This window comes from Falco biarmicus, chromosome Z, assembly GCF_023638135.1.
Source record: "Falco biarmicus isolate bFalBia1 chromosome Z, bFalBia1.pri, whole genome shotgun sequence".
In the NCBI taxonomy this organism is placed as follows: domain Eukaryota; kingdom Metazoa; phylum Chordata; class Aves; order Falconiformes; family Falconidae; genus Falco; species Falco biarmicus.
The window spans coordinates 29,246,521-29,273,077 of NC_079311.1; the positions used below are offsets into that span (position 1 = coordinate 29,246,521).

General features: G+C 36.7%; 1 protein-coding gene across 7 annotated transcripts in view; it reads left to right on the forward strand.

Moving 5' to 3' along the window:
• CHD1 (chromodomain helicase DNA binding protein 1) overlaps positions 1–26,557 on the forward strand; it is a 58,701-nt gene that overhangs the window by 8,695 nt on the left and 23,449 nt on the right. For all 7 annotated transcript variants that reach the window (XM_056325711.1, XM_056325707.1, XM_056325706.1 and 4 more), the window contains 16 exons: positions 8,062–8,266; positions 9,874–9,978; positions 11,275–11,342; positions 13,724–13,873; positions 14,168–14,466; positions 15,976–16,201; positions 17,047–17,147; positions 17,403–17,581; positions 18,506–18,633; positions 19,213–19,429; positions 20,044–20,133; positions 20,997–21,187; positions 22,295–22,483; positions 22,796–22,958; positions 24,581–24,733; positions 25,218–25,289. In XM_056325711.1, coding sequence (XP_056181686.1) covers positions 8,062–8,266; positions 9,874–9,978; positions 11,275–11,342; positions 13,724–13,873; positions 14,168–14,466; positions 15,976–16,201; positions 17,047–17,147; positions 17,403–17,581; positions 18,506–18,633; positions 19,213–19,429; positions 20,044–20,133; positions 20,997–21,187; positions 22,295–22,483; positions 22,796–22,958; positions 24,581–24,733; positions 25,218–25,289 — 2,536 coding nt within the window. The remainder of the gene's footprint in view (positions 1–8,061; positions 8,267–9,873; positions 9,979–11,274; positions 11,343–13,723; positions 13,874–14,167; positions 14,467–15,975; positions 16,202–17,046; positions 17,148–17,402; positions 17,582–18,505; positions 18,634–19,212; positions 19,430–20,043; positions 20,134–20,996; positions 21,188–22,294; positions 22,484–22,795; positions 22,959–24,580; positions 24,734–25,217; positions 25,290–26,557) is intronic.

The following is a 26,557-nucleotide window of genomic DNA, read 5'->3' on the forward strand; positions in this document are numbered from 1 at the left end:
CACAAGGCACAGCGCCGTGAGGGCTGCTGTGCGGCTCAGCCAGACTCAGTACAGCGAAGAAGATAGAGATACATAGGCAAAAATCTAGTTAAGTTGTACCTGAACCTGTACTCTTACTGTACCTCAGGTGTCCACAGCATGGTGGTTATAGTGTCCACTTTTGCCTTTTGCTGAACTGTAAAAGCATCTGTCATGGTTTAACTCCAGACAGGAACTAAGCGCTGCACACCTGCTTGCTTACTCCCCTCTGGTGGGGTGGGGGAGAGAAGTAGAAGGATAAAAGTGAGAAAACTCACTCAGTGAGTTTCACTGAGTTGAGAAAAAGGCAGTGTAATAGGTAAAGCAGAAGCTGTGCACACAAGCAAAGCAAAACAAGGAATTTATTCTCTGCTTCCCATCACCAGGCAGGTGTTCAGCCATCTCCGGGAAAGCAAGGCCCCATCACCATTAACAGTTACTTGGGAAGACAAATGCTGTAACTCCAGATGTCCCCCCCTTCCTTCTTCCCACAGCTTTATACGCTGAGCATGACGTCATATGGTGTGGAATATCCCTTTGGTCAGGTAGGGTCAGCTGTCCTGGCCGTGTCCCCTCCCAGCTTCTTGTGCATCCCCAGCCTGCTCACTGGCAATGTGGAGTGAGCAGCAGATGAGGCCTTGGCTCTGTGTAAGCACTGCTCAGCAAAAACTAAAACATCCCTGTACTACCAACACTGTTTGCGGCACAAATCCAAAACATTGCCCCATACAAGCTACTGTGAAGAAAATTAACTCCACCACAGCCAAAACCAGCACAGCATCTTAAGGAAAGGCAATGACCCTGGTCTATACAGGAAGAGAAATTGGCAATAAATAATGCACTTTGCCTCCCCTTTTCTGTTAAGGGGAACTCTGAAAAGCAGCGGACCAGAATTGCTGTTCCTGAGATAATATTTATGTAACGGCATTAGACAGCAGTTGACAGGTAAGTAATTGAGACAGTATTCCAGTCCTTGGTTGATGAAATATTTGATGTTCCTTGCATCCTACACCTAGAGATATGATGCCAGAATCTCAGTAATTAGTAGTGCCAGTTCAGGTGATTAATTTTGTGGAGGTCAGTGGTACTACTTTGGACTAGTGGGCATTACTCATTGCAAGAAAAGTTAGTCAAATTATGGACCCTAGCTAGACTACATCAGACAATACTTAAAGCTCTTTAGCTAGGGAAGGAATTGCTTATAGACTATGCTTCAGAAAATACAAAGAACATCAAAGAACCCCATAGACAAAGGTGGAAAAGAAAGTGACCAAGGGTGTTAAGACTACCTCACAGCTATTATCTCCCTGAATTTATATTTTAACATCTTTATTACAGAACTTAGGTTCTGTTTCTTTAATGCAAGTAAACTGTCTTGTTATCAGACAGGGTTTGTATTTAATGGAGCAACTATTTTAAAATTCAGATTTTAGTACAGTGTGAAATTCTCTCATTTATCATTTGGTTTGCAATGCTAGCTTCCATTGATTATTTAGAGAAAATACAAGTTTTCTTCTTAGCTTGTATCTCCTTTCCTTTTCCACTTCAAGGAAGATTAAACTGTTTCTGGAATTCTGCTGATACGCTTTCTTAACATAAGAGATTATTTCTCTTCAAGCTCTGAAAAACTTGTAGACCTCTGTCAAGCTGGTTATGACTGTTTTGCTTTGTTACAGGTGGCTGTTAGGGTATCCATTTCAGTGGATCAAGAAAATGTCATCTGAGCTCCTGAAAGTTCATATGAAACTTCTGTATTCTGTACATCTCTGCCTATGAACTTCAAAAACTCAAACAATTACATTTTAAAACTTCTGGCAAACAAGCTTTCTAAATTTTCAGTGATGCTGGTAGGCACTACAGTGTAATAGGAGTTCTGCATGCCATTGCCCTTTTTCTTAGTCCTGTCAGCAATGGTATGCTCCATGGGAAAGGGGAGAAGGTACTACACCACATAGCAGTTTAAGCATCTGGAAAAATTACTTGGAGTATGTCACGATGCAGTGTGTACTAAAATTAAAAACTACTAAAACCCCCTTTTTCATTTGAGATCTGTTTAATTTTTTTCCTAAATTTGGTATTGATTTGCACTGTTTTATACTTGAAGACAACAGTCCTTTAGAAATATTGCCTGTTCACTTGTGCTTGTTTCTTCCACTTCTTCACTGGCCCTTTAGAATGTTCATGAAAACAGGGGATTTTAAAAACGCTGAGTCTGTGCCTTTTATGGATAATAATGACACCACAGGGGGAATCAGAGAGGGTAGCAATAAAAACATCAGAAGAGTTAACATCCACTGCTGGTGAGGGTTCTACAAGAGTATTGGTGAGGACTGAAGAATGTTTTCGAAGTGTGGTAGCTCATTCTGCTGCTTGTGCTATTGTTAGAGTTGATCAATTACCAATATTAGAGTGAGTGGAGGTTATCTTTATTCGGCAGCGCTGGATGCATGGGGGATCGCTCCACCAAAGTCATGCACACCAAGGGGATTTTTCAGTCCCCTCCTCATACAGGCAACTCATACTATTCATTAACTTTCCAGGAAATCGTTTACATATTCATTACAATTCCAGGAACTCATTTACATATCTCACTAATCTCACTAGTGACCATGATTTAAGCACTTGTCTTTGCCATATTGTATAAACAACAGGAACTTAGGACCAGATAGCCTTTTTAAAGATGACAAATCTAAGGACTTAGCAATTAGTACATCTGTCATGTTAGCAATAAGGGTCCTTGGACGTTTCCCAACTTTTAGATAAACATAAGTACATTATCCTATAGGTAAGTGGTACATCATTCATCATTCAGAGTTATGTGAAAATTGCTGACTTATAGAGCAAAGGTAGGAGCAGTTAAAGGAAAACTTTTAGTTCCATGTTCCTGAGTTCCTCCTTTACAGTGAGGAGATGACAGATGTAAATTTTCTTCCTGAATGCATGTGAGTGTATCAATGTGTGTACCTTTTCTTAAATAATTGCATCCTTACTTTAGGGTTAGCATCTCTCATACTAGGATTTAATCTGAATTACTGCTTATGTGGAAGAGGGTCATAGGTAATCCTATGAAACTGATTACACATTTAAGTTCATTTCTAATAGCCAAGGCTTGCTTAATGTGTCTGAGTTGGGGAAAAGGAAGGCTTCATTACATCTTTTGGATTTTTTTAATCCCTTAGTGTAATGGTCTCCAAAATTTTTGTTTGCACAGATAAAAAAATATTTGAGCACACACCTCCGATGTATGTATGTATGTATAGTTCATGTGTAAATTATATACGTGTGGTGCTTTACTAATACCTATCTTATAAAACAGACATAAACCCTAGAAATTTTAAAAGGATGAGATAAAGATGAAATAATATTTGAAAATATTTTACATTGTTAATGCCAAAAAACCTTTTTGCACTCCCTAAAAAATAGTGAATATTCTTATCTGTTAAAATCTTGGTTTAACACTTTTAACACACCAGTGATACACTGGTTTGAAGGTATGATTCTAAGTTTAGTTTATTGTGGTACTTGGTTTTAATGGCTGGTGTAGCTGAAAAAGATACCTCACAAAGATAACGTGGATCCAAATGGGAGAATTGCATTGTTGACTGCACATACAAAATCATATTAATTTTTTGCAATCCCATCAGCTAATGATACAGAGGTTGTTCTCAAAATTTGACTAGTAAGTTTCCCTCTGCTCTAGTGTCAGTTAGTTCATGCAAAATAATCAGAAGAGGTTGCAGGTTTAGGTTTTTAACGAATGGGTTCAAAATGCACTGAAACTTGTTGGAAGATTTTTAAACAGGTTAGAAATTTCCGTCTCCAACTTTTTAAGTGTACAGATATGACAGCTTTTATAGGTGACATCCATGGGTTTTGGCAATAAATTCATATAACGATGGAAACCTTTCCAAACATCTGTTCTCAGAATCTATCTCCATAGTATGAGTATCTGTTCGAAAGCAGTTGCTTTCTCACTGTTCAAATGTCACCTTCACCTAGTTCAAATGTCACCTTCCTTCCCTTCATAGGGAGGGGTACACTAAGTGTGTATACTTTTTCAAAAATGTCAGCTAGGTAGCATACCACCGGTGACCACTTTTTTCATAGAAAAGGTCAGCAAATTTTTTTAAACAAACAAATACCACTAGAAACTAATCTTCAAGGTCAGCAGTACTAAACAGTGGACTGAAGATAACGCTAATACTGTGAATGCAAGCAAACAACAAGAAAATAAGCAGAGCTGACACTTGTCCTACTCCTGTACAAGCTCTTAGTCAGCCACACTGCAAGGTAAAAAGCAACAATAATCTAATTGCATCTGACAAGAAGTTGGACCCCAGATATTTGGAATTATCAAATACATATATTTGAAATATGTATTTACATTCACTTTTGTTAACAATTAACCTTGCCTTAAGTGTAAACTGTGCCCGAAGATACTAGCTAACAATAGTATGAAGCCATCACAGGGCATGCCACATGGCATGGAGAATGTAGTTCTTGGTGCTATAAAAATGGCTAAGAATGCATGGAAGACAGCCATGACAAACTGAAGTGCATTTCCTTGTCAGCAAACAGGGCTGAGGGATGCATAGAAAACATCAGTGAAGAATTGAAGAAACAAGTATTAGAACAAATCCTTGTCCTGTAGCCAGTGAACAGGAGAGTTCTTAACAATTCAGTAGAAATGAAGTTAGATCTTTTAATCTTACCTATTTTTTTGTATACACTGTAATTGCATCAAGACCTCTGGGAGTCTGTGGTGCACGTGAGGAAGTATATAGGCAGAAACTCTAGTGTAATGTCACCTATCTGTATTAATTTGCATGATCAAAGTTGAAATTAAGCTCTGCTCAACATAGACTAGTCATGTGTGCTTGGACTTCTGTAGTGCTTTTTACTAATTTCAAACTTCTTTTAAGCATGTATGAATACTGCCATAGCATTGTCAGATTTCAAAATGGTTTAGCAAGCCCTTGATGTTTTCCTAGTTTTAAAACTACTTGCTGCTACTCAGTTTGTCTTTTCCCATTTCCTTGTGATGATTAAACACTGTGAGGTAAGACAGCTTAGTAAGACATTGATGCTGTGGCCTTTTCATAAGTTCTTCCCCGCCCGCCGCCCCCCCCCCCCCCCCCCGGTTTTCTGTCTCTGTGTACCAGTTAGCTGTTAGTCTATGGTAGTAGTCCTGCATTGTCCTTTGTACATGGTATCATTAGGACAGCCCTAAATCACTTGTGGTGAACATTTATTATTTATTTATTCTTTCTTCTTGCTTCTTGTAATTTCCTTTCTTTCTCTTCCCATCCTTTACCTTCTACCTGCAGGTTTGTTTTGTAGTCTTTCATTTGTTAGTAACGTGGTTGAATAGTGTCTTTAAGATTTTTATTCTTGTCAGATGTTACCGTTATTTGATATGCAGTTGGATTAACTGCTCTTCTCCAACTCAAGCCAGTCTGTGAGAAGCAGAGTTTATGAAATAGCTCTTAATTTACTGGTCCTGCTCATAAGCCTAATGGGAATTTATTCCCAGACTCCCAACTTTATCGCAAGTTAGTTGGCAAGATAAGGAGACTGTGTTTTGCCTGAATGGTGAATGCTGTATGATCCACATCTGTTGATACGTTGGTATTACTTAATGGAGAACTTAAATCATAGCTAGCTGATCTATTCATAAAGGAAAAGATTTGGAATGAGTTGGGTTTTTTGCATCCAACTCCAGAGCAGCTAGCATTATCCACTAGACTGTTTTTTTTTCCTGTCTTAGTCCTTTTGGTTTTGAACTTAACACTTTATTCTTGTGTTGAAGAAGATCAAACTGCCTAGAATTTCCCATCAACTCTGAGTCTAACTGACATGATTTTTGCTTACTTATCTAAGGAGATTGGAATTTTGGTTTTTTTTTTACCTTTGGTCTCTCCAGGTTTTATCCTGTAGCTAGTTTACATGTTTCTCCTAACGTTGGCAAGTTGTTAGACCAAGATGCCTTATTCCAGTGTCAGCTTCTCCATGCTACCTTAGAAAAGAGGTGCTGTGTTTTGGTTGCCTCTGGCTGTATGTGCCATTGAACCTATGGTTAGCATTTTATTAGTGTGTATAAAATATTTTACTGCTTTATAGAAAGCTAACTTAATTTCCACCCTTATGGCTTAGTGTTCTACATCTTTTTTTAGATTTGGTAATCGAGATTATTACTGCCCTCTTTGAGGAAGCCTCATCCTGGATGGAATTATTTAATTCCTTTCCCCCGCCTCCAAGGCTATATAGGATTTACACATTTTTGGTGGCTTTTTGTCACTGGGACTTGTCTGGCTGGTATTTACATGCCTCAAGATTTCTCCATGATAAATTTCCTTCTATTTCTCTTCATTTATAGTTAGTGTTGACCTCCACAGTCCCCCTGACATTTACTTACACCACTTTGCTATGCTGAGAAGTGTGGTTGTTTTATAATGATCTGATTTACCCAGCATTAAAGGTAAGGTAATGTTTGTGTACAATAGCACTATTACAAATAAAATATTTTTGGAAGCTCGTCATGGAGTGCCCTTAATTTCTGGTAAACAGTTTAAAGTCTGGTCGTGTTCTGTAGCGGGTCCTCTGCTTTATTTGGCAGGTGAAGTTAGTGCTATAGCATCATGCCTGAAGTAAGCTTTTGATGACAGAAATAGGAAGTCTGGGAGCAGCCTTGTTGCTTCCCTGTTTTCCTCTCAGCAGGTGCAAGGAAACCCCTTCAGACCAAGGGTTCTTCTTTGGTCTGAAGACAGTTTGTCTGAAGACAAACCAACCTTCACCATGGTTGCCTGTATCTCTCTCTTTCAAGAAAGTCAACAGTTGCAGATGGCTGATTGAGGTGCAGTCTACAGGAGTCTGTTTATTAATTGCTTCATTTCTTCTTCACTGGTGCAGCTTTGCTGGCTTTAGCAAAAACTAGAGGAGCTACTTTGCTTCCTTTGTGGTTTTGAAATGTTGTCAATTAAGTATGTTCTACAGCAGAGGATGATAAATTGGCCTTCTCCCCCTGCGCCTCCACCTCCAGCTGACTGTCAGCCAGATGAATTGTGCTGGCTGAGATCAGCTGGGTTTTGATACCAGCTTTTGGTTTTATCGTTTTTGATTCTGGCTTCATGTTTACTCTGTAAGTGTTTGCAGTCAATATGTACATAATTTGAAATTATTTTGCTCTGTGGTGGTATAATTATGACGTTTTAATCGTGACGTCTTTTAAACGTGGTAGTATTAACCTAATGAGGAATGTTTTAAAGTTTTAATTCTGCCACTTCTTGAAGTTGGTGTAGAAACCCAAATGTTTTTAAGTTTTCTGAATGGTCAAAAAATGAATATTTTATTTTTTAATTATTGTCTTTCTAAGTATGTTAAATCTGTCATAACATGAGTATACAGCTAGAATAATCTGGCAGCTCAAGTATATGCCAAGGAAGATGCCTTGGCACAAGTTATGCCACCAGCGACAAAGTTATCAGTGACACACCAGGGACAGCAGTTGTCTGTATGATGAATTTTGCTGCTTTATTTTAAGAGAAAAACAGAGTCTGCATAGCTGTTTATTTATTTCTTTAGAGTTACGTGCTTTGAAGTGGTTTTGGTTGGGTTTTTTTAAGGAGTACTGGTCTATAAAGATCGTTTTCAGTCTTGTATTTTGGTTGGACAGGTCTTTGTGGAGTAGACTTAACAGTTAACACGTGTGTGTGTGTGTACGTACAGGGTTTGATGGAGCTAAACAAACATTATGAGGTAGAAAGTTTGCATGGGTAAGAAACATTTTTATCACTTTTATTTCCCTTGCTTGACTTCTTAGTATAAATTTGAATGTTCCTGCTTTATCTTGTTTTTTAAAGCTTCATAAAGAGTATCTGATAATTCCTTGTTTATTTTTAACATTATTAATCTCAGCTTAAGTGACTGCATCCATTTGTCTGGTCTGACTTAACCATTGAATTATAGGTGAAATCTAAGGCAGCTTTTTTTTTTTAATCTGTTACCTTGGCAGTTGTGTAATATCTTACTAACTTCTCATTGCAGCCGATCAGATGACGATTCCGGGTCAGCATCAGGTTCTGGATCTGGTTCAAGCTCTGGAAGCAGTAGTGACAGAAGCAGCAGCCAGTCAGGCAGCAGTGACTCTGACTCTGGTTCAGAGTCAGGCACTCAGTCAGAATCAGAGTCTGACACATCTAGAGAGAAGAAACAAATTCAAGCTAAACCACCAAAAGTTGATGGATCTGAGGTAAACAAAATATATAAATGAACCCTTTGTGGGGGAAAAAATATTAGAACAATCTTTCTGTGCAGTTAGTTTCAAGAACAGTTTTCATTTAAAACCCCCAAAAAATAGTTAGTGAAGTGTTTTTAATTAGATTTTAACTTGCTTGGCTTAGTGAATGCATGTGCTTGGGTGTTTTAAACATGGAGCTAAGTTTATCACGGGTAAGTGCTTGAACTGACGCTTATAAAATCCTAACATTTGTAAGTATTTTGAGTTAAATGCTTACCTAAATTGCATTGTGCAGAAGCATACACTAATTTACTGAAACTTCTGGAAGACAAAAAGCACACATAGTGTTTTTATTTCCGAAATTCAACTTTTTATGTTGTTTCTCTAATGCTTAATTTCAATAAATGTATCAATAAATGATCGTGTAAAATTTCAAGCTTACATACAGTTGGCTTCTTTTGTCAGTAAATCAGCTAAAATCAGGAAAAAGTGATGTTTAGAAATCTGTTATATCCAGTAGGCCAAAATTACCTGCACTCTCCTGTGTTGCATGAATTTAGCTGGAGTGGCAGACCATTTTTATGGAAGTGTGCTGTTTCAGCTAGGGTAGAGTTAATTTTCTTCTTAGTGGCTGGTGCAGTGCTGTGCTTTGGATTTGTTGATAACACACTGATGTTTTTACTTTTTGCTAGGTGATGTTTATACCAAGTCCAGGACTTTTTAGTTTCTCAGGCCCTGCCAGCGAGAGGGCTGGAGGGGCACGGGAAATTGGGAGGGGACACAGCCAGGACAGCTGACCTGAACTGGCCAAAAGGGATATTCCATACCATGGGACGTCATGCTCAGTATATAAACTGGGGGGGTGGGGGGGGGGGTTGGGGCGGCGGGGAGTTGGCTGTGGCCTGCCGATTGCTGCCCAGGAACTGTCTGGGTACTGATCAGTGGGTGGTGAGCAACTGTATTGTGCAGCACTTGTTTTCTTTTCTCTCTTCCCTTTGAATTTCATTCCTGTCCCCTTCTCCCTCCTTTTGATTATAATTGTTATTAAGATTATTGTTGTTTTTATTTTATTTCAATTATTTAATTGCTCTTATCTCAACCCTCGAGTTTCACATTCCTTCCTGATTGTCTTCCCCATCCCTCTGAGGGGGCAGGGAGTGAGTGAGCGACTGTGTGTTTCTTAGTTACTGGCTGGGGTTAAACCACAAAGTTAGTCATACATTAGTTACCACAAAAATTGAAGATCATTAAGGAATCTCTGCTATATTTTTGTTCATGTACTTCAGTATTACTGTATGAAACAAAAACATACCAGCACGGTGGTCTGATTGGGTTTATCTGGGTCAGTTTAAAAATCTACTTCATAAATGTTTTACCTTAACAATACCTGCTGTTGTTAAACATGATGTAGAAATTGTCATGGTAATTATTATATAACGTTCTGTTCTGCAGAAATCTTAAAAAGCTATCTGATATTAGTGCATGCAGTATTGATTTGTAGTGATAATTTAATTGATAAAATCAATATCAGTGATGCTAACTCAGGAAAAGTAAATATGTAGTAAATTTGAGACACTTCCACTATGTTAACTGACCCTTGCATCACTATTCCTGTTTAGTTCTGGAAGTCTAGTCCAAGTATACTTGCTGTGCAAAGATCGGCAGTACTGAAGAAACAACAGCAACAACAAAAGACAGCCTCATCAGACAGTGGTTCAGAAGAGGTGAATAACATAATTTAGACTTAAGATGTGAATATGCTCTTCTCATTGGCTCATATGTTAGAATAAAATGATGCACAGCCAGGTTGCATTGCCTAAGTGTGTAAAGTCTGTGTTTAGTCTATAAAATTAACGTCAAATAACTGACATTTTTGTATGAAAAGTAAAAATAACTTTAGTTACTTATCTTCAAGTGAGTTGTGCCAAAATTGTAGCACCCTCAGGTATGTGATATTTTTAGGTAGATACTCTGTGAGGTATGGACAAAATTTTCAAGCCACACAGTACTGACTTACATTGTATTTTTGGCTTCTTCAGTTTGGTAAAGACAGTTAAAAATGCTATTGAGATTTTTTTAACTTGTTTCTGTATAAAGGTAGCTGCTGTGGTTTTCAAAAATCCTGTGTGGAGCAGAAAACTACATTTTTGCAGATTTGTAACAGTTACTACAAAAGAATTTTCATGGTTTAAGAATGGCATGTGTATTTTAGGTATTTTAAAACCTGAATTACAGACTAAGGAAATGTTGACTTTGTGCAGTAGGAAGATCTTTTAAGGACACTAGTGACTATGAAATGGATTTTATTTATAAAGCAGTTTGGGTTTTTTTCCCATTACAAAATCTGTGTAGTGTAGTCATACTCCTTTGGTTGGATTTCTGATTTTTGTCTTGTTTAGCAGTTCATCATTAAAACTTAAACACTGAGGTTAATCACTTATCATTAAAACATTAATTTACAGCTGTTGTTTAAGTACTGCTTCTGAAAGATTTTTTCAGCATAAAACTTAATCTAAATTTAAACTTAATCCCAGTGAGATTGGTTTTAGGAAATCTAATTTTAAGAGGGTTTTTTCTTTGAGCACAGAGAAAGAAGAAACATTCTATTCTCAAAATTTTCTTAAACTGGTGTTTAAATGTGAAAGCATATGGAAGGTGAGAAAGCCCCTGAGGGTGGGATATTTTATTAGGATATTGATAGAACCATCACCTTGATTAACTTGGCACAACTTAAATCATGACTGTTTTTATGTAGGCACAATGGCGTTTTTTTAAGACTTTTTTTTGTGATGTTCTCTAGAGCTGTGCTAGCACAATGTATTCATAGATGAATAAATACAAAAACAACAGCAGTATTTATCTCATTCTGCATTAACAGCTACATTGTGGGGGATGAAGAGGGTAAAACATGAGCAATATGCCTCCAATTTGAAAGTGGGAGCTGATTTATCTTTTTAGTGTAAGAAGTACTTCATTCTTTTTGTGATAATGAATTGTTGGGTTTTTTTCATCACCTCCAGGACTCATCAAGTAGTGAAGATTCTCCAGATGACTCATCCAGTGAAACCAAGAAGAAAAAACATAAAGAGTAAGATACTTTCCCAAGTAATACCACAAAATTTTTTCATCATAGTGACATATGCTTATAATATGTGCTTCATTTCTCCAGATATGAAAAGTTCAAGTTCCTTTTTAATTCATCTTGATCTTGTATTCCTAATTTTTGAAATGTGTTGGGATGTTTAAAATAAACTCTCAAAGGAACACCTATATCATTAATTTCTGAGCAAAAGTCTGCAGTATTGTTCAAAAACATTCATCATAAATTCATGGAATGGTTTGGGTTGGAAGGGACACCTTTCACTAGACCAGGTTGCTCAAACAGCCCCATCCAATCTGACCTCCAGCACTTCCAGGGATGGGGTATCCACAACTTCTCTGGGCAACCTGTTCCAGTGCCTCACAACCTTTACAGTAAAGAATTTTTTCCTAATGTCTAATCTAAATCTACCCTCTTAATTTAAAACTATTACCTGTTGTCCTGTTGCTAGAGGCTCTACTAAAAAGTCATCGGTGTTTTTATTTTTAAAAGACTTTGTTGCAGTTTATTTTTGAGCTGAAGGCCCTCCCTAAAAGTTCTTGTAGAAATCGGAAACCATTTAAGTAGGTTGTCGTACAACAAATTTAAATCAGAATCCCTTAGATAATGCCAAATTATTTTGGGTGGGGTTTTTTTGCTTTTTTTCCCCCCTTGGACATAGTAATTAACTTTATTTACTAACAAAGAACTGCAAATAAACTCCTTCTAAATGATAAAAAGGTTTGTGAGAAGGATTATATGTTGTTATTGTGGCAGTGAGAGTCAGTGACTAGTGTTTTTGTGAGTGGTGTGTAGAAATTGATCAGTTCTATCATTCATTTTTTCCAAGTTCATGAATCACCTCCAGTGTTCAGGGTTGTCAATATATCTTAAAGAAATGGTAGATAAAAAAAAAGAAAAAGGTGGGGGTGCAAAAGAAAAAAGTGCCATGCAAAGTGGTACTTTGCTAGCAATGAGCTGTTAATCAGAGTCTTTTGTTAAGAATTCGATTGCATCTAATAGCATACTCCATTACAGGAAGATATTTAAGTTTAGGAATCCATAACCAAAGTACTTCATATATCCAGTGCATGAATTTTTGTCCTATGGCTCTTCGGAACAAGTATGTCTGCAGTTGTTACCTGACATGCAATTCAGAGATTGCTCAATATGTAACTTGGTACATGATCAAGCCTTAGAGGCTGGTGCTTTATATCTGTTTTTCATAATTCCAAATTAATACAGGTGATGGATTTATGTTAGTATTTTTTTAACTTACTGTTTGCAGAAGAATTATATTAGTAAGATGTTCTGTACCATTCACCACGTGCTGTCTGTATGATAGATACATGTATGTTAGTTTTGGATGACTGGAACAATGGAAATGTCGTTTCCTCCATGACCCAATGTCCTGAAAGACAGAAAAGAGAGAAGAAGAGAGGAATCAAAGCAATGTTTCCTAGACCTTCTGATTGTAAATTTAAGGAATAGATTTCTTGGTAATATTCCAGCTTTGAATATTACTACTGCTCTGGTGCCTTGGTCACCCAGACCTAAACCTGGTGTTAGTATAAAGACTTACAGATGTTTCAGTAACGCATACCGGACTTACTTTTTTCCCTTTCTTTTTTGTGAAGCTATTAAGTTTGCCTATATAAAGTCAGAGTTTGAGGCAAGATACTGTTCATCAGTGGTTACATCTTTCCTGTTGCAAAGTAGAAGATCTCAGTGAAGCAGGAACAAGGAGATCCTGCTGCTCAGTCACAAGTGTCTTACTCATAGTACCTTGCCTGGTTGTGAAACACTGATTTTGGAGCTTAGTGGGAGGGAGCTGTTGGGAGCCAGTGCCACTCACAGGTTGCTGTAACTCAAGTTTTTCTGGACGTTTGTCAAATCTGCGTCTATTGTTTTTTGTTTCCTATGCCAAAGTTGCTGGCTCTTCACATGGGCCACAGGGACTATAGGCATTAGACAACATGGGTCTCTCCGGAATATAACATGACAGGGCTTTATGATATGATCATGTGTAAGTTCTGATAAATATGTATCTTTCAAGTTAGACTTGTTAAATGCTTTGGTTTCTTAATGTCCTATTAACTGATTTCTTCATGCTGAAATTTAAATAGCAATCCAGGTTTTTGGGGTTTTTTTTGATTTGAAATCTACCTCTTGATAACAGAAAACTTTGTCCAACTCCCTTTGAAGCCATTGGGCATTTTTATTTATCTGTTATTCATTGATGACAGTTTTCTGTATCATCAACTGAAATAACTTTTACAAGATTTTTATTTCTGTGAATGTTGAAATCACAGCAGATATGCTGTGGATGAATAGCTGATTTGGAAACAAACAACAATGTACGTTACTCTTTTGTCTTTCAATATGTACAGTGAAGACTGGCAAATGTCGGGATCAGGGTCAGTATCGGGAACTGGTTCCGATTCTGAATCAGAGGAAGATAGGGACAAAAGCAGTTGTGAAGAGAGTGAATCTGACTATGAGCCAAAAAACAAGGTCAAAAGCCGTAAACCTCCAAGCAGGTAAGAAGTCATGCATTTGGATCCTCTGGTACTATTTCTAATAAGCAATTGAGTATTTACTATCACTATATATGTGATTGAAAATATCAATGCTTATTAAAAAGAATAGTTTTTTTTAAAGCTACATAAGGTGTTAATTTAGTGATGCTTTCTCGTGAATACCTTTTCCTGTCTGCTTTAACTGAAAGTGGAGTAACTGAGCATTCATGAAATATGTATTCAGAAAGCAATACAGAAGATATAGTTGTCCCTGTTGAAACATCATTGTTGTGTCATACTTGTTGTGTCTTAAAGAATTAAGCCAAAAAGTGGGAAAAAGAATGCAGGACCAAAAAAGAGGCAACTTGATTCATCAGAGGATGATGAGGAGGAAGAGGAGGAGGATGATGATGATGATGAAGATGATGATGATTATGATAAGAGGGGAGCTCGTCGCCAGGCAACAGTCAATATTAGTTACAAAGAAGCTGAAGAAACCAAGACAGATTCTGATGATTTGCTGGAAGTTTGTGGAGAAGATGTCCCACAACCTGAAGAAGATGAATTTGAAACTATAGAGAAGTTCATGGATAGTCGAGTTGGCCGAAAAGGAGGTTCTTTTTTTTAATTTTTCTTTTTTTTTGTGTGTGTGTGTGTGTTCTTAAGATCCTGGAGTGCATTATAGTGCAACATCAGCAAATGTTCTCAGCTGTAGGTAACCTGTGAGGTTTATAAAGAGCAATACTTCTAAAGTTACCAAAAAGTCATCTTGTTTCATCTTTCATATTAATAAGGATGTTCCTTTCTAAAGTCCCTTCTAAGTGTTGTAAAGTAGAATGTAGAATTGCATACCCAAGTAGAAAATAAAAATTAAGTGGAAGATAGATCTGTATTGCATAAATGCATACCATATTGTTACGGCACTGTTTGCACAGATTAGTGATACTTTATAGGTATAAAATACAGTGGAGTGGAGAAGGTGGACTAGATAGGAGAGCTGACTAGTAACCTGAACCTTGAAAGATGGTGGTGTCAAGGCTGGACCACTGAGATTATGATTTCAGTTACTGCTTTACAGATTGTCTCAGACAGTGCAATGACTACAAAATGCATTTAACATTTCAGTGGTGCATTTGCATGTGAACTCTTAAAAGTAGTTTGTGAATAGCGGTAGGCATGTCATATTTCCAGTAGCAATGGGATGCAGTGTCTAGCAGTTCTGCTTATGTGTTTGAGTCTGCAAATGAGGATTCTAATGAGAAAAATAAACACACTTAAAAAAACCCACCCAAACGGTATGCCCCTTGCACTTCAGAGCTACCCTTCCTCATTATTTATACCTAATGTCTAAACATTCTGACCCATCTCAGAACTTGTGCTCTTCTTCCTCTCAACTTTCTTCTCCATGCTGTCCTGAATTCTAGTGTATCCTGCTCCAATACGTAGTGTGTTGTGGTCAGAGTCTTTGGAACTGAGCTTCCTGCCCAGATGATGTTGTTTTTGCTGTTGCCGCTCTCAGTGGCTTTATCTGCCCCCAGCAGCTTGCTGGGCTCATTTTCTTACCTGGCTGTCCTCACAGAAATGAGCCTGTTTCCCACTGCTAGTATGCTTCAGCTGTGATACAGGCTGCACTTAATTAACTTTTTTTCTGGTTAATATAACAAAGGCAGAAAAAGTAGTAAAACATGTATAGGAAGAAATATATTTGTAGTATCCCTAGTAGTAAGTTATTGATGTGTCAAGACTGACCAAGCATAATGTCAGATGTCTTTTGTATGCTCAGAGATGAGAGTAATGCAACAGAAGACAACAAGCAGCATTAGTGGATCATTTACTGGTGATGACTTTAAAAACTAGAAATGCAACCAGAGTTCTCATGTGGAAGGATAAGATCTTGTAGGTTAGGTGCAGAAGCTTTGGTTGCTTTTTCTCATTGCCTTTTAACTACTTATGCATGTGTTAACATATCTACATAACTGCTCAAATAAGAGTAATGACAAGAGATCTGTAGACAGTAGTCAAAAGTAGCAGTAATTGCTTTCTACACTACATTTCTTACTGGTTAACTTCCAACAATGCACACTTAATTAAGGCTTACGATGTCGATGTCGTTTCTTTCTCAGCCACGGGTGCTGCAACCACCATCTATGCAGTTGAGGCAGATGGTGACCCAAATGCTGGGTTTGAAAAGTCAAAGGAGCCAGGAGAAATACAGTATCTTATTAAATGGAAAGGTTGGTCACATATCCATAACACTTGGGAAACTGAGGAAACTCTGAAGCAACAAAATGTTAAAGGAATGAAGAAGCTGGACAACTATAAGAAAAAGGATCAGGAAACAAAACGATGGTGAATATTTTTATGTAGACTTCCATGATACTTAGTTTGTAACAATGTAGGTGTTCTGTTGTGTTTCTGAGACCTGTTACCTGTTTTTGAGGGCATAATTTCAAGCCTCTACGCAACAGTAAGACAAAAGCTTTAAAAGTTGAAGCTTCCTTAAATTGTTCGTCTAAGGTAATCGTCTGAACCTGAGTTTAGTGTGTGTTATAAATGGAGTTTTGTCAAGATGGGTAGTGTTTAAATAATAAATTTTACCTTTTACTAATTTTGTTGTTACAGTTTGATCAGAGTTCTTCAGGAACTGCTGCAGAGGTGAATGTTTTCTTGATGCATTAGCCATTTGAGATTACTTTGAAGAATTCAGTTTTCTTGGCTTAAACCTGAGGTTCAAGCCTGAGAACAAAAACCTGAAGAAACATACATTTTAAAGTCACCTTTTCAGTGTTCAGTTTTATTAGTATGTTTAGTATAATCAATGCATACTGGTGGAATTTTTAGCAACTTAATTATAGGGATTCTAATAGTGAGCCACGCTGAATACTGTTCCATGAAAAATTTCTGTAAAGTGCACTACTTATTGTTGAGAATAGGTATGCTGAATTAGCTGTATGATTAGTACTACCTGTAGCCGTAGTAATTGTGTCTCTTGATAAGCATTCTCAGTCATTTACGATGAAGAACCTAGGCCAGATTCAACAATTTTGTAGTAGGAATTTCTATGTTGTCCCTTAAAAGAAGCTCTCTAAGCAACATTCTTGTGATGCTTCCATTTGGAGCTTTAGAGTTGCCAAATTTTCTTAATTTTAGAACTATAAAGTGTAGTAAGTGTTGTAAATTAATTCCCATTACAGGCTGAAAAATGCTTCTCCAGAAGATGTGGAATATTATAACTGCCAGCAGGAGCTTACAGATGATCTCCATAAACAATATCAGATAGTGGAAAGAATAATTGGTATGTTACAAACTTGCAGACAGAAAACTGTTGAGAATTCTGCATGTTCACTGCGTGTATGTTGCATTTGTAGTTAGGAAACTTGGAATGTAAGTATCACTAACTTTTCAATCTAAAACAAAACTTCAGGTAAAGAGAAAAGTTGTTGGGTCTGAGCTGTGCAGCTAGCTTATGTTGTCTTATTACCCAAAATGAGTGTGTTCATAAGATACAGAAGTAAAATGCTGATCAGACATCTCTGGTGCGTTTCTGCAGCTCATTCAAATCAGAAATCAGCAGCTGGTTATCCAGACTACTATTGTAAATGGCAAGGTCTGCCTTATTCAGAATGTAGCTGGGAAGATGGGGCTCTCATTGCCAAAAAGTTTCAGGCACGCATTGATGAGTACTTTAGCAGAAATCAGTCCAAGACCACTCCCTTTAAGGATTGCAAGGTGAGTATGTAATTTGCAATGGATTTAAAATGAGTTGTACTGTGTCTGGCTGGGATGGAGTTTATTTTCTTCATAGCAGCCTGTATGGCCTGTGTTTTACATTTCCGACCTAAACAGTGTTGGCAACATGTGAGATATTCCATGCCATTTAATTCATTGCTCAGCAATAAAACTGGGTGGGCTGAGCAGGGGCTTTGAAGGTGGCTGTTGCTTGGACACTTGCTGGTCATCAGTCTGCTGGTAAATTGACGTGTCAGTCCCTTTCTGTCACTTTTGTGTTGTTTTTTTTTTTTTTTTTTGGTTGTGGGGTTTTGTTTTGATTGGTTGGGTTTTTTACTTCACCCAATAGGCTGTTTATTTTGACCCACAAGTTTTTCTCACTTTCACTCTTTCAGTTCTCTCCCGTGTCCCACTGGGATGGGGAGTGAGTAAGCAACTGGATGGCAGCTTAGCTGCTGGCCAGGTTCAAGCCACCACATCAGTAGTGATAGTTAAAATGTGAAAGTCTTATATGAATTCAGACAGGTGATACATATTATGAAATATTTTTTGAAGGTTGTTCAGAATATTAATAAATATATATAGTAATATATATGGAAAATATCACTACTAAGAGTAGGTTTTTGTAGATACCAGTCCCCTACATTTTTACTGGCTTTCAAAGATGGGCTTGTTTAGTATTGTAGTTTATTTTAAAAGTAAAGTCTTGAGTGAGGCAATGTCACTCCTATTATGAAATTTATATTAGCAATCAAACTAATTTCAACTTGGAAATTGCTTGTGTTTTTATATGGCCTAGTTTTCGTTGATTCGTGAAGAGTAGACTTGTGACCCAGCAGATCCCTACTGCTTTTTTTTTCTGTAGGAAGACATTTTGGTAACTTCAGTCAGTAGTAGGACTGATGATCAATTTGCTTCTGACAGGTTCTAAAACAGAGGCCAAGGTTTGTTGCATTAAAGAAGCAACCATCCTACATTGGAGGACATGAAAGTTTGGAGTTAAGAGATTATCAGTTAAATGGTTTGAATTGGCTTGCTCACTCATGGTGCAAGTAAGTACAGTCTGAAATAAGTTTTTCTGTGTGTAAACTGTAAGTATTTGTAAAAGTTTGAAATAGATTTTTCTGTATTTTGTTTTGAAGGTAGAGGGTTTCATAAAGTAAGCTCAAAGTAGAGGTCTGAGGGGAGTGCTTTTGGTCTAAGTAGTACCAAAGCTTATAATTTTCGTGGCTGTTCTCAAAAAACAGCTAAGCTTTTTGTTGCTTTGCTTTCAATTTCATGTAGAGGTAAGTCATATTTTTGAACAACAAACCTAATAACATTCAGGCCAGAAAACCCAAACTCTTCTGAAATGTCAACGTAAATGTTACACTTCTAAAAGTAAGACTCATTAGGAATGCTTGCAACTTTTTTGTTAATCTTGTTAATTTAATTCAAGTAGGGGTGGGCAATTGGAAATTGTTTTTATTGAAAAACAAAGGAAATACATTTCTTCAAGATGTATAGTTTCAAAATTTTGAAAACTTGTATGAATGGTCTTTATGCTCAAAATATAATTTTTCTTCTCCAATGCCTCTCCCTCATTACATATCCCCTAAATCTAATTTTTTTTTTTATTATTTTATTTTTAGAGGGAATAGCTGTATTCTTGCGGATGAAATGGGTCTGGGTAAAACAATACAAACAATTTCTTTTCTGAACTACCTGTTTCATGAACATCAGTTGTATGGGCCTTTCTTGCTGGTTGTGCCGCTTTCTACCTTGACATCTTGGCAAAGAGAGATTCAAACTTGGGCTCCTCAGATGAATTCTGTAGTTTACTTAGGAGATATAACTAGCAGAAACATGGTAAGTATTTCTCTCCATCATTGGAAAGGCCTTTAGATAAACAAGACTCACTTCATATTCCTTTCCTCTGCTAATCTCCAATATTTTGGTTAGGACTGAGCAAATACTTCCTGAAACACTATGTATTTAAGATGCAAATTGAAAGCTTAGATTTTCATCTGATAAAAGTGTGTGTGGAAGATGTCATTTCTGCTTAATAGTGAACAGGATTAAAAATTTGGTCTTGCATTTGAAAACAAATTATCTTCTGTCATGATTATTTAGGTGTATATAGTAAAAATAAATAGGTAAGCAAGCCAGTCATGATTTCCTGAAAGATTATTGGTTTGTTTTCTTAATGTGTGTTCTGAATGTTAGTAAGCTTATCCATTAAAGTAAAAAATGTTTTGTAGAAGTTCTTTGCTGTTTATTCAGAAGTCTAAGCAAAATATTTGTGGAGTGCTTAGACAGGTGGGAAGTTCAGTCTTGTGTATGTTAATATGTTGTGCTTCTCTTTTGTGATCATATTATTGTATGTCATTAAACATTAACATTGCTGCAGTACTTAAATTCATCCCAGTCTGCAAGACTGTTTTTTTTTCTTTGACTTATAGTTCATTTGATTCTTTTTGTAGATAAGAACTCATGAATGGATGCATCCACAAACCAAACGATTAAAATTTAACATACTTCTAACAACCTATGAAATTTTGCTGAAGGATAAGGTAATCGCACTTCAAGGAGATAAAAATCATTTCGCCAGTGTAAAACTGTCTTTCGACTTGCATGTACTTGGTTGTGGGCCATTAAATTTATGGAAGTTGTAACAGCTTTTCTTCTGGAACTGTGACAGTGCATGGTTTAGGTTTGGTTTTTTTGTGTGTGTGTGTGGTTTTTTTATTTTATTTTTTTAAGCACCTCTACATTTTCTATATGTGTGGTGAGGCTTTCAGCCTTTTTCCATTTCTTTAAGTGAGTAACACTTCTTTTTCTCCAGTTTGCTTGGGATTCTCATTATTGTAATTATCTCCCATCTTAAAGAGCTCTACTTCTTTGCAGACCACCATCAATAAACTGAAAAGAACCTAACCCCAAACATGATACAGAACTCTGAAATCCCATATAGTTTTCCTTTATTATTGTGCATACAGTAGTATGTGTACATATATTAATGCTGTCTTCATAGTGGTGGTACACAGAGTTATTGTTGAGCCTTCTAATGCTAAATGGAAATTTTTATAGATCGTCAGGAAACAGAACATTTTTGGTTTGTTTGGTTGTACATGCTGGGAAGAAGAGACCGATAGTGATTTTTTTTTCTTTTTGTTACGTAAAATCAATGTGGGTCAGACTTTTGGCCATTTTTTTTTCCTTTTAAACTTAATTTATGCTTTCTTAGGATGCTTGCTTAGCCCTTCATTGAATCTGACAAATGTAAAATCCATAATTATTATGAAAACATATAGCAGTCCGTATGTTATTAAAACAAACCAGGAAGTGATGGTGTTTATAGCTTGATTATAAAATGTGGGAAGATATGCAATGTGTTTATTTGTATAATGTTCCCCATCTCCTCCATTTCTTTAAGTCATTCCTTGGTGGTCTGAATTGGGCATTCATAGGAGTTGATGAAGCTCATCGTTTAAAAAATGACGACTCTCTTCTGTACAAGACTTTAATAGACTTTAAGTCTAACCATCGTCTTCTTATTACTGGAACCCCTCTGCAAAACTCTCTCAAAGAGCTCTGGTCTTTGTTGCACTTCATCATGCCAGAAAAGTAAGGAATTTTACATGACTCATTTTAACATTTTTTTTGGTCAGGTTTATTATGGTGAAATAGTGTAGTGATTTGAGAATCAATAGAAGTAGAGGATCATACTGAAAGGTAATTTAAATATTCTATATAAAGTAGATGCATGTATTTTTTTCATGCTGCTTCTGATAAATAACACTGGTAGCAACTTTTTCTATTTTAGCAACTCATAAAAATTATGGATTGGTGTATGGTTCAGAACCTGGACCAAAAGCTTCATCTTAGCCTAAGAGGAAAAAAGCACGGATTTACTCTTGGGAAATAGAATGGCAAATGTTCTGTTAATACTGTTACTGAAAACAACTTTGTACCAAGATGCCCAGTATCCTGTAGCTCAGTCAGATATCTGGTTTTCCTATATGGTTTGCATGCAGTAAGCTTACTGCATTGACCTTATCTTTTATGACCTCTGTTTCTATGTAAGATAAAATAGAGCTCATGTGTGGAAAGCACATTCCTGTCAGACATATTGTAGGTGTCAAGCGCTGTAGCTCTAGTTTGAGCTATGGATTGTACTGACTTCTTCAGAACCTTACGAGCAAAGACACTGTGGTCTAGTACCCATTCTTCATTGAATCATAGTCTGTTCTTCGAGGCTGTTAGCGCAGGCAGAGGTTAGTTATGCTTCTGCTAGACCATAGAAGCTGCAAAACATACATTAAGTAGTTGCTTATTCTCTTGCACCCTTTCCAACCACACAGCTGGGTTTTTTTTGGGCTGCTCTTGATAAATGTAAAAATGGAAGTTCTGCAACCATCTAAGTGATACCCTTGTGGAAGAAGAGAAATGTTGGGTTTCAGCTGGGGAGGTTAAAATTCAGTAGTTTTCATTCTGTAAATGTTTTTGGAAAATTCCGTTCCTCTATTTACAGTCAAAATATTTGGAATTTCTTGTAAGATGAAAATTCACAAATTGGATAAATTAAACAGAAGGGAGTGAGGAAGAAATCCAAATGTGTGTTTGCTTTTGTGATATATTTATATGCATTCTTTGTGTTATCTCTCTACTTGAGTTTTGCTGCTTCAGTTGCAGTATGTCACTGTTTTGTGCGTATTTTTTATTATGTTGAAGGTTTTCCTCCTGGGAAGATTTTGAAGAGGAACATGGCAAAGGGAGAGAATACGGTTATGCAAGTCTTCACAAAGAACTGGAACCATTTCTGCTGAGAAGAGTTAAAAAAGATGTAGAAAAGTCTTTGCCTGCTAAAGTTGAGCAAATTCTGAGGATGGAAATGAGTGCATTGCAGAAACAATATTACAAGTAAGAAACAACAGTTTTTAGAAATTGTGCTGTTTTAGTGATATGTCTATGTGCAATTTACTGAAGCATAATAGTTTTTATAATGCAGTTTGAACTTGAGGCTTCTAGAATTTCACAGCAGTAAAACTTTATGCTGCAGGGGCTTAAGAATACTGGTCTAATGTCTATTCATGTAGCTTCTCTAGTTTGGCATGTTTCTACATTCATTTGGGAGCTGCTGTTTTTCTTTAGCTTGTTTATATTTTGAGAACTTACATCTGTTGCTTCCACATATGGTTAGAAATTACTTACATTGTACATCTTATATCATAGGTGGATTTTAACTAGGAATTATAAAGCCCTCAGTAAAGGTTCAAAAGGCAGTACCTCGGGCTTTTTGAACATCATGATGGAACTCAAGAAGTGTTGTAACCATTGCTACCTCATTAAGCCACCAGATGATAATGAATTCTATAATAAACAGGAGGCCTTACAGGTAATGTCACTTCTTAGTAATAATTTTAAAAAAAGTTCTGTTTCATATTTGCAATGTTTACATATAAGTGCTCTGGTAGTTTATTAACTCTTACCGAAGTGTGTTAAATAAAAACAGGTTCTCTGGAAAATGTGCATCCTGGGTTTTACAGGTAAGTGACTTGATTTTTATATCTTAATTTGAACCAAATAATTGACAGATAATTGACTAAATGTCACTGATTTTAATTACAATCAAAGTAAAAAGAAAACGGTTTTAAACAGGTTGTGTATTTTCATGCAAAATAAGCTTAAGACCTATTTTAAACCTAAGTGAAATGAAGCAGCTAAGCTGGTAAACGTAATGTGAGTGGAAGTGCATGTGACTGGCAGTGATACACCAGCAACCTATGTAATAGCGGAATGTCATCTGCAGAATGCTTTTATTATTTTTTATAACCAAATATTGTTCTCTGTATGCCTGCAAACAACCAAAGTGAAAAGAAATGAAAGTAACAAGCATCCAAAGCTCAGTCTGATTTTGTCATTGTTGTTGTAACAGATGAAAACAATTACCATCACTACCAAAGATGGTCTGGTCTGTTGGTGGTGTGTTTTTTTTTTTTTTTTAAGGTTAACTGGTATTTGTACTAAAACTGTTGAGAAGCACAGCAACAGATAAGGCTGCTGTTGTTGATGCAGTTTATACCAACAAAAATGTTTCTTAAAGATGGTATTTTTTTTTTCTGGAAGTTTTCAAGTCGGTAATTTAAATACCTTCTCAAAGCCGCTAGTTTGTGCGGTGACAAATGTCCTCTTCCTTTCTGACATAGAGAATAAAAGCAGCTAACTCAGAATTTAGCATCCTCCCAAATTCTGTCTAAGCATCTTCACGTAAAGGGACGTAATGTTTTCAACACTAAATTTCACACTGGAGCTGAGAAGGCTTAACAGGCTTTAGGTGGGTTACAGTGTTAGGCACCACGAACAAGAATTCTCTCACTTTATCTTGCCTGAGAAACTTGATTGATGGGCTTTCTTTAAAAATACTCAGGCAGTTAAACAGCAGTACCTATTTCTCTTCAAAAGGTGGGAAATGAAGAGCAAGTAGAACTAAGGTAGCTTTTTATCATTGTTATATTTTATTGGTTAACAAATTTTGTTTTTTACTTGGCAGATAAGGACTTGGGCCTACATCACAACTTGTTATGTTTTTAAGCCCATATAGTCATGTTTTGATGAGATGTTAAGATGTGACTTTGAGAGGGAACTGAACAATGCATTTCTTTTAAAAATATGTGAGTTAGTAATTCTGTTGATTTCAGTTAGAATCAACTAAACTAAAATCAGAGTAAACTTTTATGTTCAGTTAATGCTGCATACCAGTAAATTTATATAGCAGTAGTGTCTTATGGTCATGTGGATTTGGTGGGGTTTTTGTTTTGGTTGGCTTTTTTTAACTTCTAGGACACTGTATATTATATTCATGTGTTAAACTATGGAATTCTTAAGGAATGTCAGAATTTGCCTTTTTTTTTCCTTTCAACAGCAATACAAAGAAAAGCAAACCTCAGATGTCTAACCAACTGCAATGTGTATTAGTGATGAACTTACTTTGTAATATATATTTCTTGCTTTTTGTAGCATTTAATACGTAGCAGTGGGAAACTAATCCTTCTTGACAAGCTACTGATTCGTCTGCGAGAACGTGGCAACAGAGTTCTGATTTTCTCACAGATGGTGAGGATGCTGGATATCCTAGCAGAATATCTGAAGTATCGTCAGTTTCCCTTTCAGGTAAGAATCTTGGTAGTAGTAGCCATGAAGCTTTGATCTTGAATACAAGAGTATTTTCTTTACTCTGAGGATTACAGAGCAACGTCACAAGTTGTCCAGAAGTTGCGGAATCTCCATCCTCTATAACATTTAAAAGCCATGTGGACAAGACCTTGGGCAACCTGCTTTAGCTGTCCCCATCTGAGTAGGGGAGTTAGACAAGATGACCTCCAGAGGTCCCTTCCAACCTCAGCTGTGTCGTGATATGTGATCTTTACCACTTTGGTTAAGAAAAGTTGTAAGAAAATTTGTTCTTTTTCTAGAAAGACTAGCACTTGTTATGTGCTAAGTAGTATTTTGAAATTAAACAGGTGAAATAAAAATATTACATCAAGTGTTGCATTACTCTTTTCCGTCACGTAATGGTTTTGGCAGGTGAAAATTCAAGTTGCTGTTATTTTGAATATGAGAATTACTGTTTAACTGCACTGTTCAATCTCTCTAGAGACTTGATGGATCAATAAAAGGGGAATTGAGGAAACAAGCGTTGGATCATTTTAATGCAGAAGGATCAGAGGTATGGCATTTTTTCCCTAAGGAATAAGTTTTATTTTTTTTCAAGAAATGTAAAGAAACATTGCACAAAAAATAAAGGCTTGAGAAAAGTGAGGATTATATCAATAGGGTTGAAAATTCATTGTTATTGCTTAGACTATAAGGTTTACATCTACTTTTTTCTCTTAAGTAGAAAACACGTAACGTAAAAATGGTAAGCAGTTCTGTATCTATAATTTTTTTTCTGAAGCTTTTTTGCGGCGAATGAAGAGACGGGACACTGCTTGATGCAAGCAAATGTCCATTTATTGTACACAATCACGAGTTTGTATCTGTTTTCAGAAGCTGCGCGCTTTAAACAGATTGGTTCTTTAAGCTAAGCATTACATACTAGGCAATCCCTGATTGGTGGTTAACTACAAACAAAGGACACTTCCATCAATTAACAGCAAGGTGTTACCTCTCCTTCACACTATCCATTCCTCATTCCCGGCATGACTCACCCTGTTGATTGTTATCTATTCACATTCCTTGTCCTCCCAGGGTTTGTGGCCTAAGAGCTCTAGCACATTCCTTTCAGCTAACTGATTGCCACTTTATGGTCCTGATTTGCAGGCCCCCTCCTGCACTTTTTATCAAAGTAATTTGAATTACTATATAAATGCTGCAGAAATCTAACCTCACCTTTGTTCCTGTGTAGAATCTAACCCAACAATGTTTACAAGAGCGCTGACCTTACACAAGCAATTAGCATCAAAAACATCCTTTGGCAGTGGGCGGGACTAACGTGTCTATTCTTGCATGGACAGCCATCATTAATTGTTTCAAATGTGGCTTTTGTTATTTTTATTTGTTGCCACCTACTTATTTGCCCTGGAAGAAATAGTGAAGAATTGATTTCTAGCTGTTCTTTGTGAGCAACCTGTAAATATATAGGTGCCTGTTTCAAATCTTTTCTGAGTTGGAAGATTTGTAGCTTATTTAGCATTCCTAATATGTAAGCCATTCCATATCTTTGATCAGCTTAAATCCCCCAAAGGCATATTTGGGGGAGGGGAGGTTGTTTTGTTTGGGTTTGGGTGGTTTATTTTTTTTGGGGGGGGTGGTTTCTTGTTTTTTTTTTGACAGAAAATGAAGGGTAGCACTTGTCAGTTGCTGAGCTTGTTTCTGCTATGATGCAGGGAGAAGGACTTAATTCCATAATGTGAACTTCAGATATTTGTTACGCACAGAAGTTAATTGTTTCAAATTTCTCATAGAGACATTGTTGCCTTTTTCTGAAATCTTTAC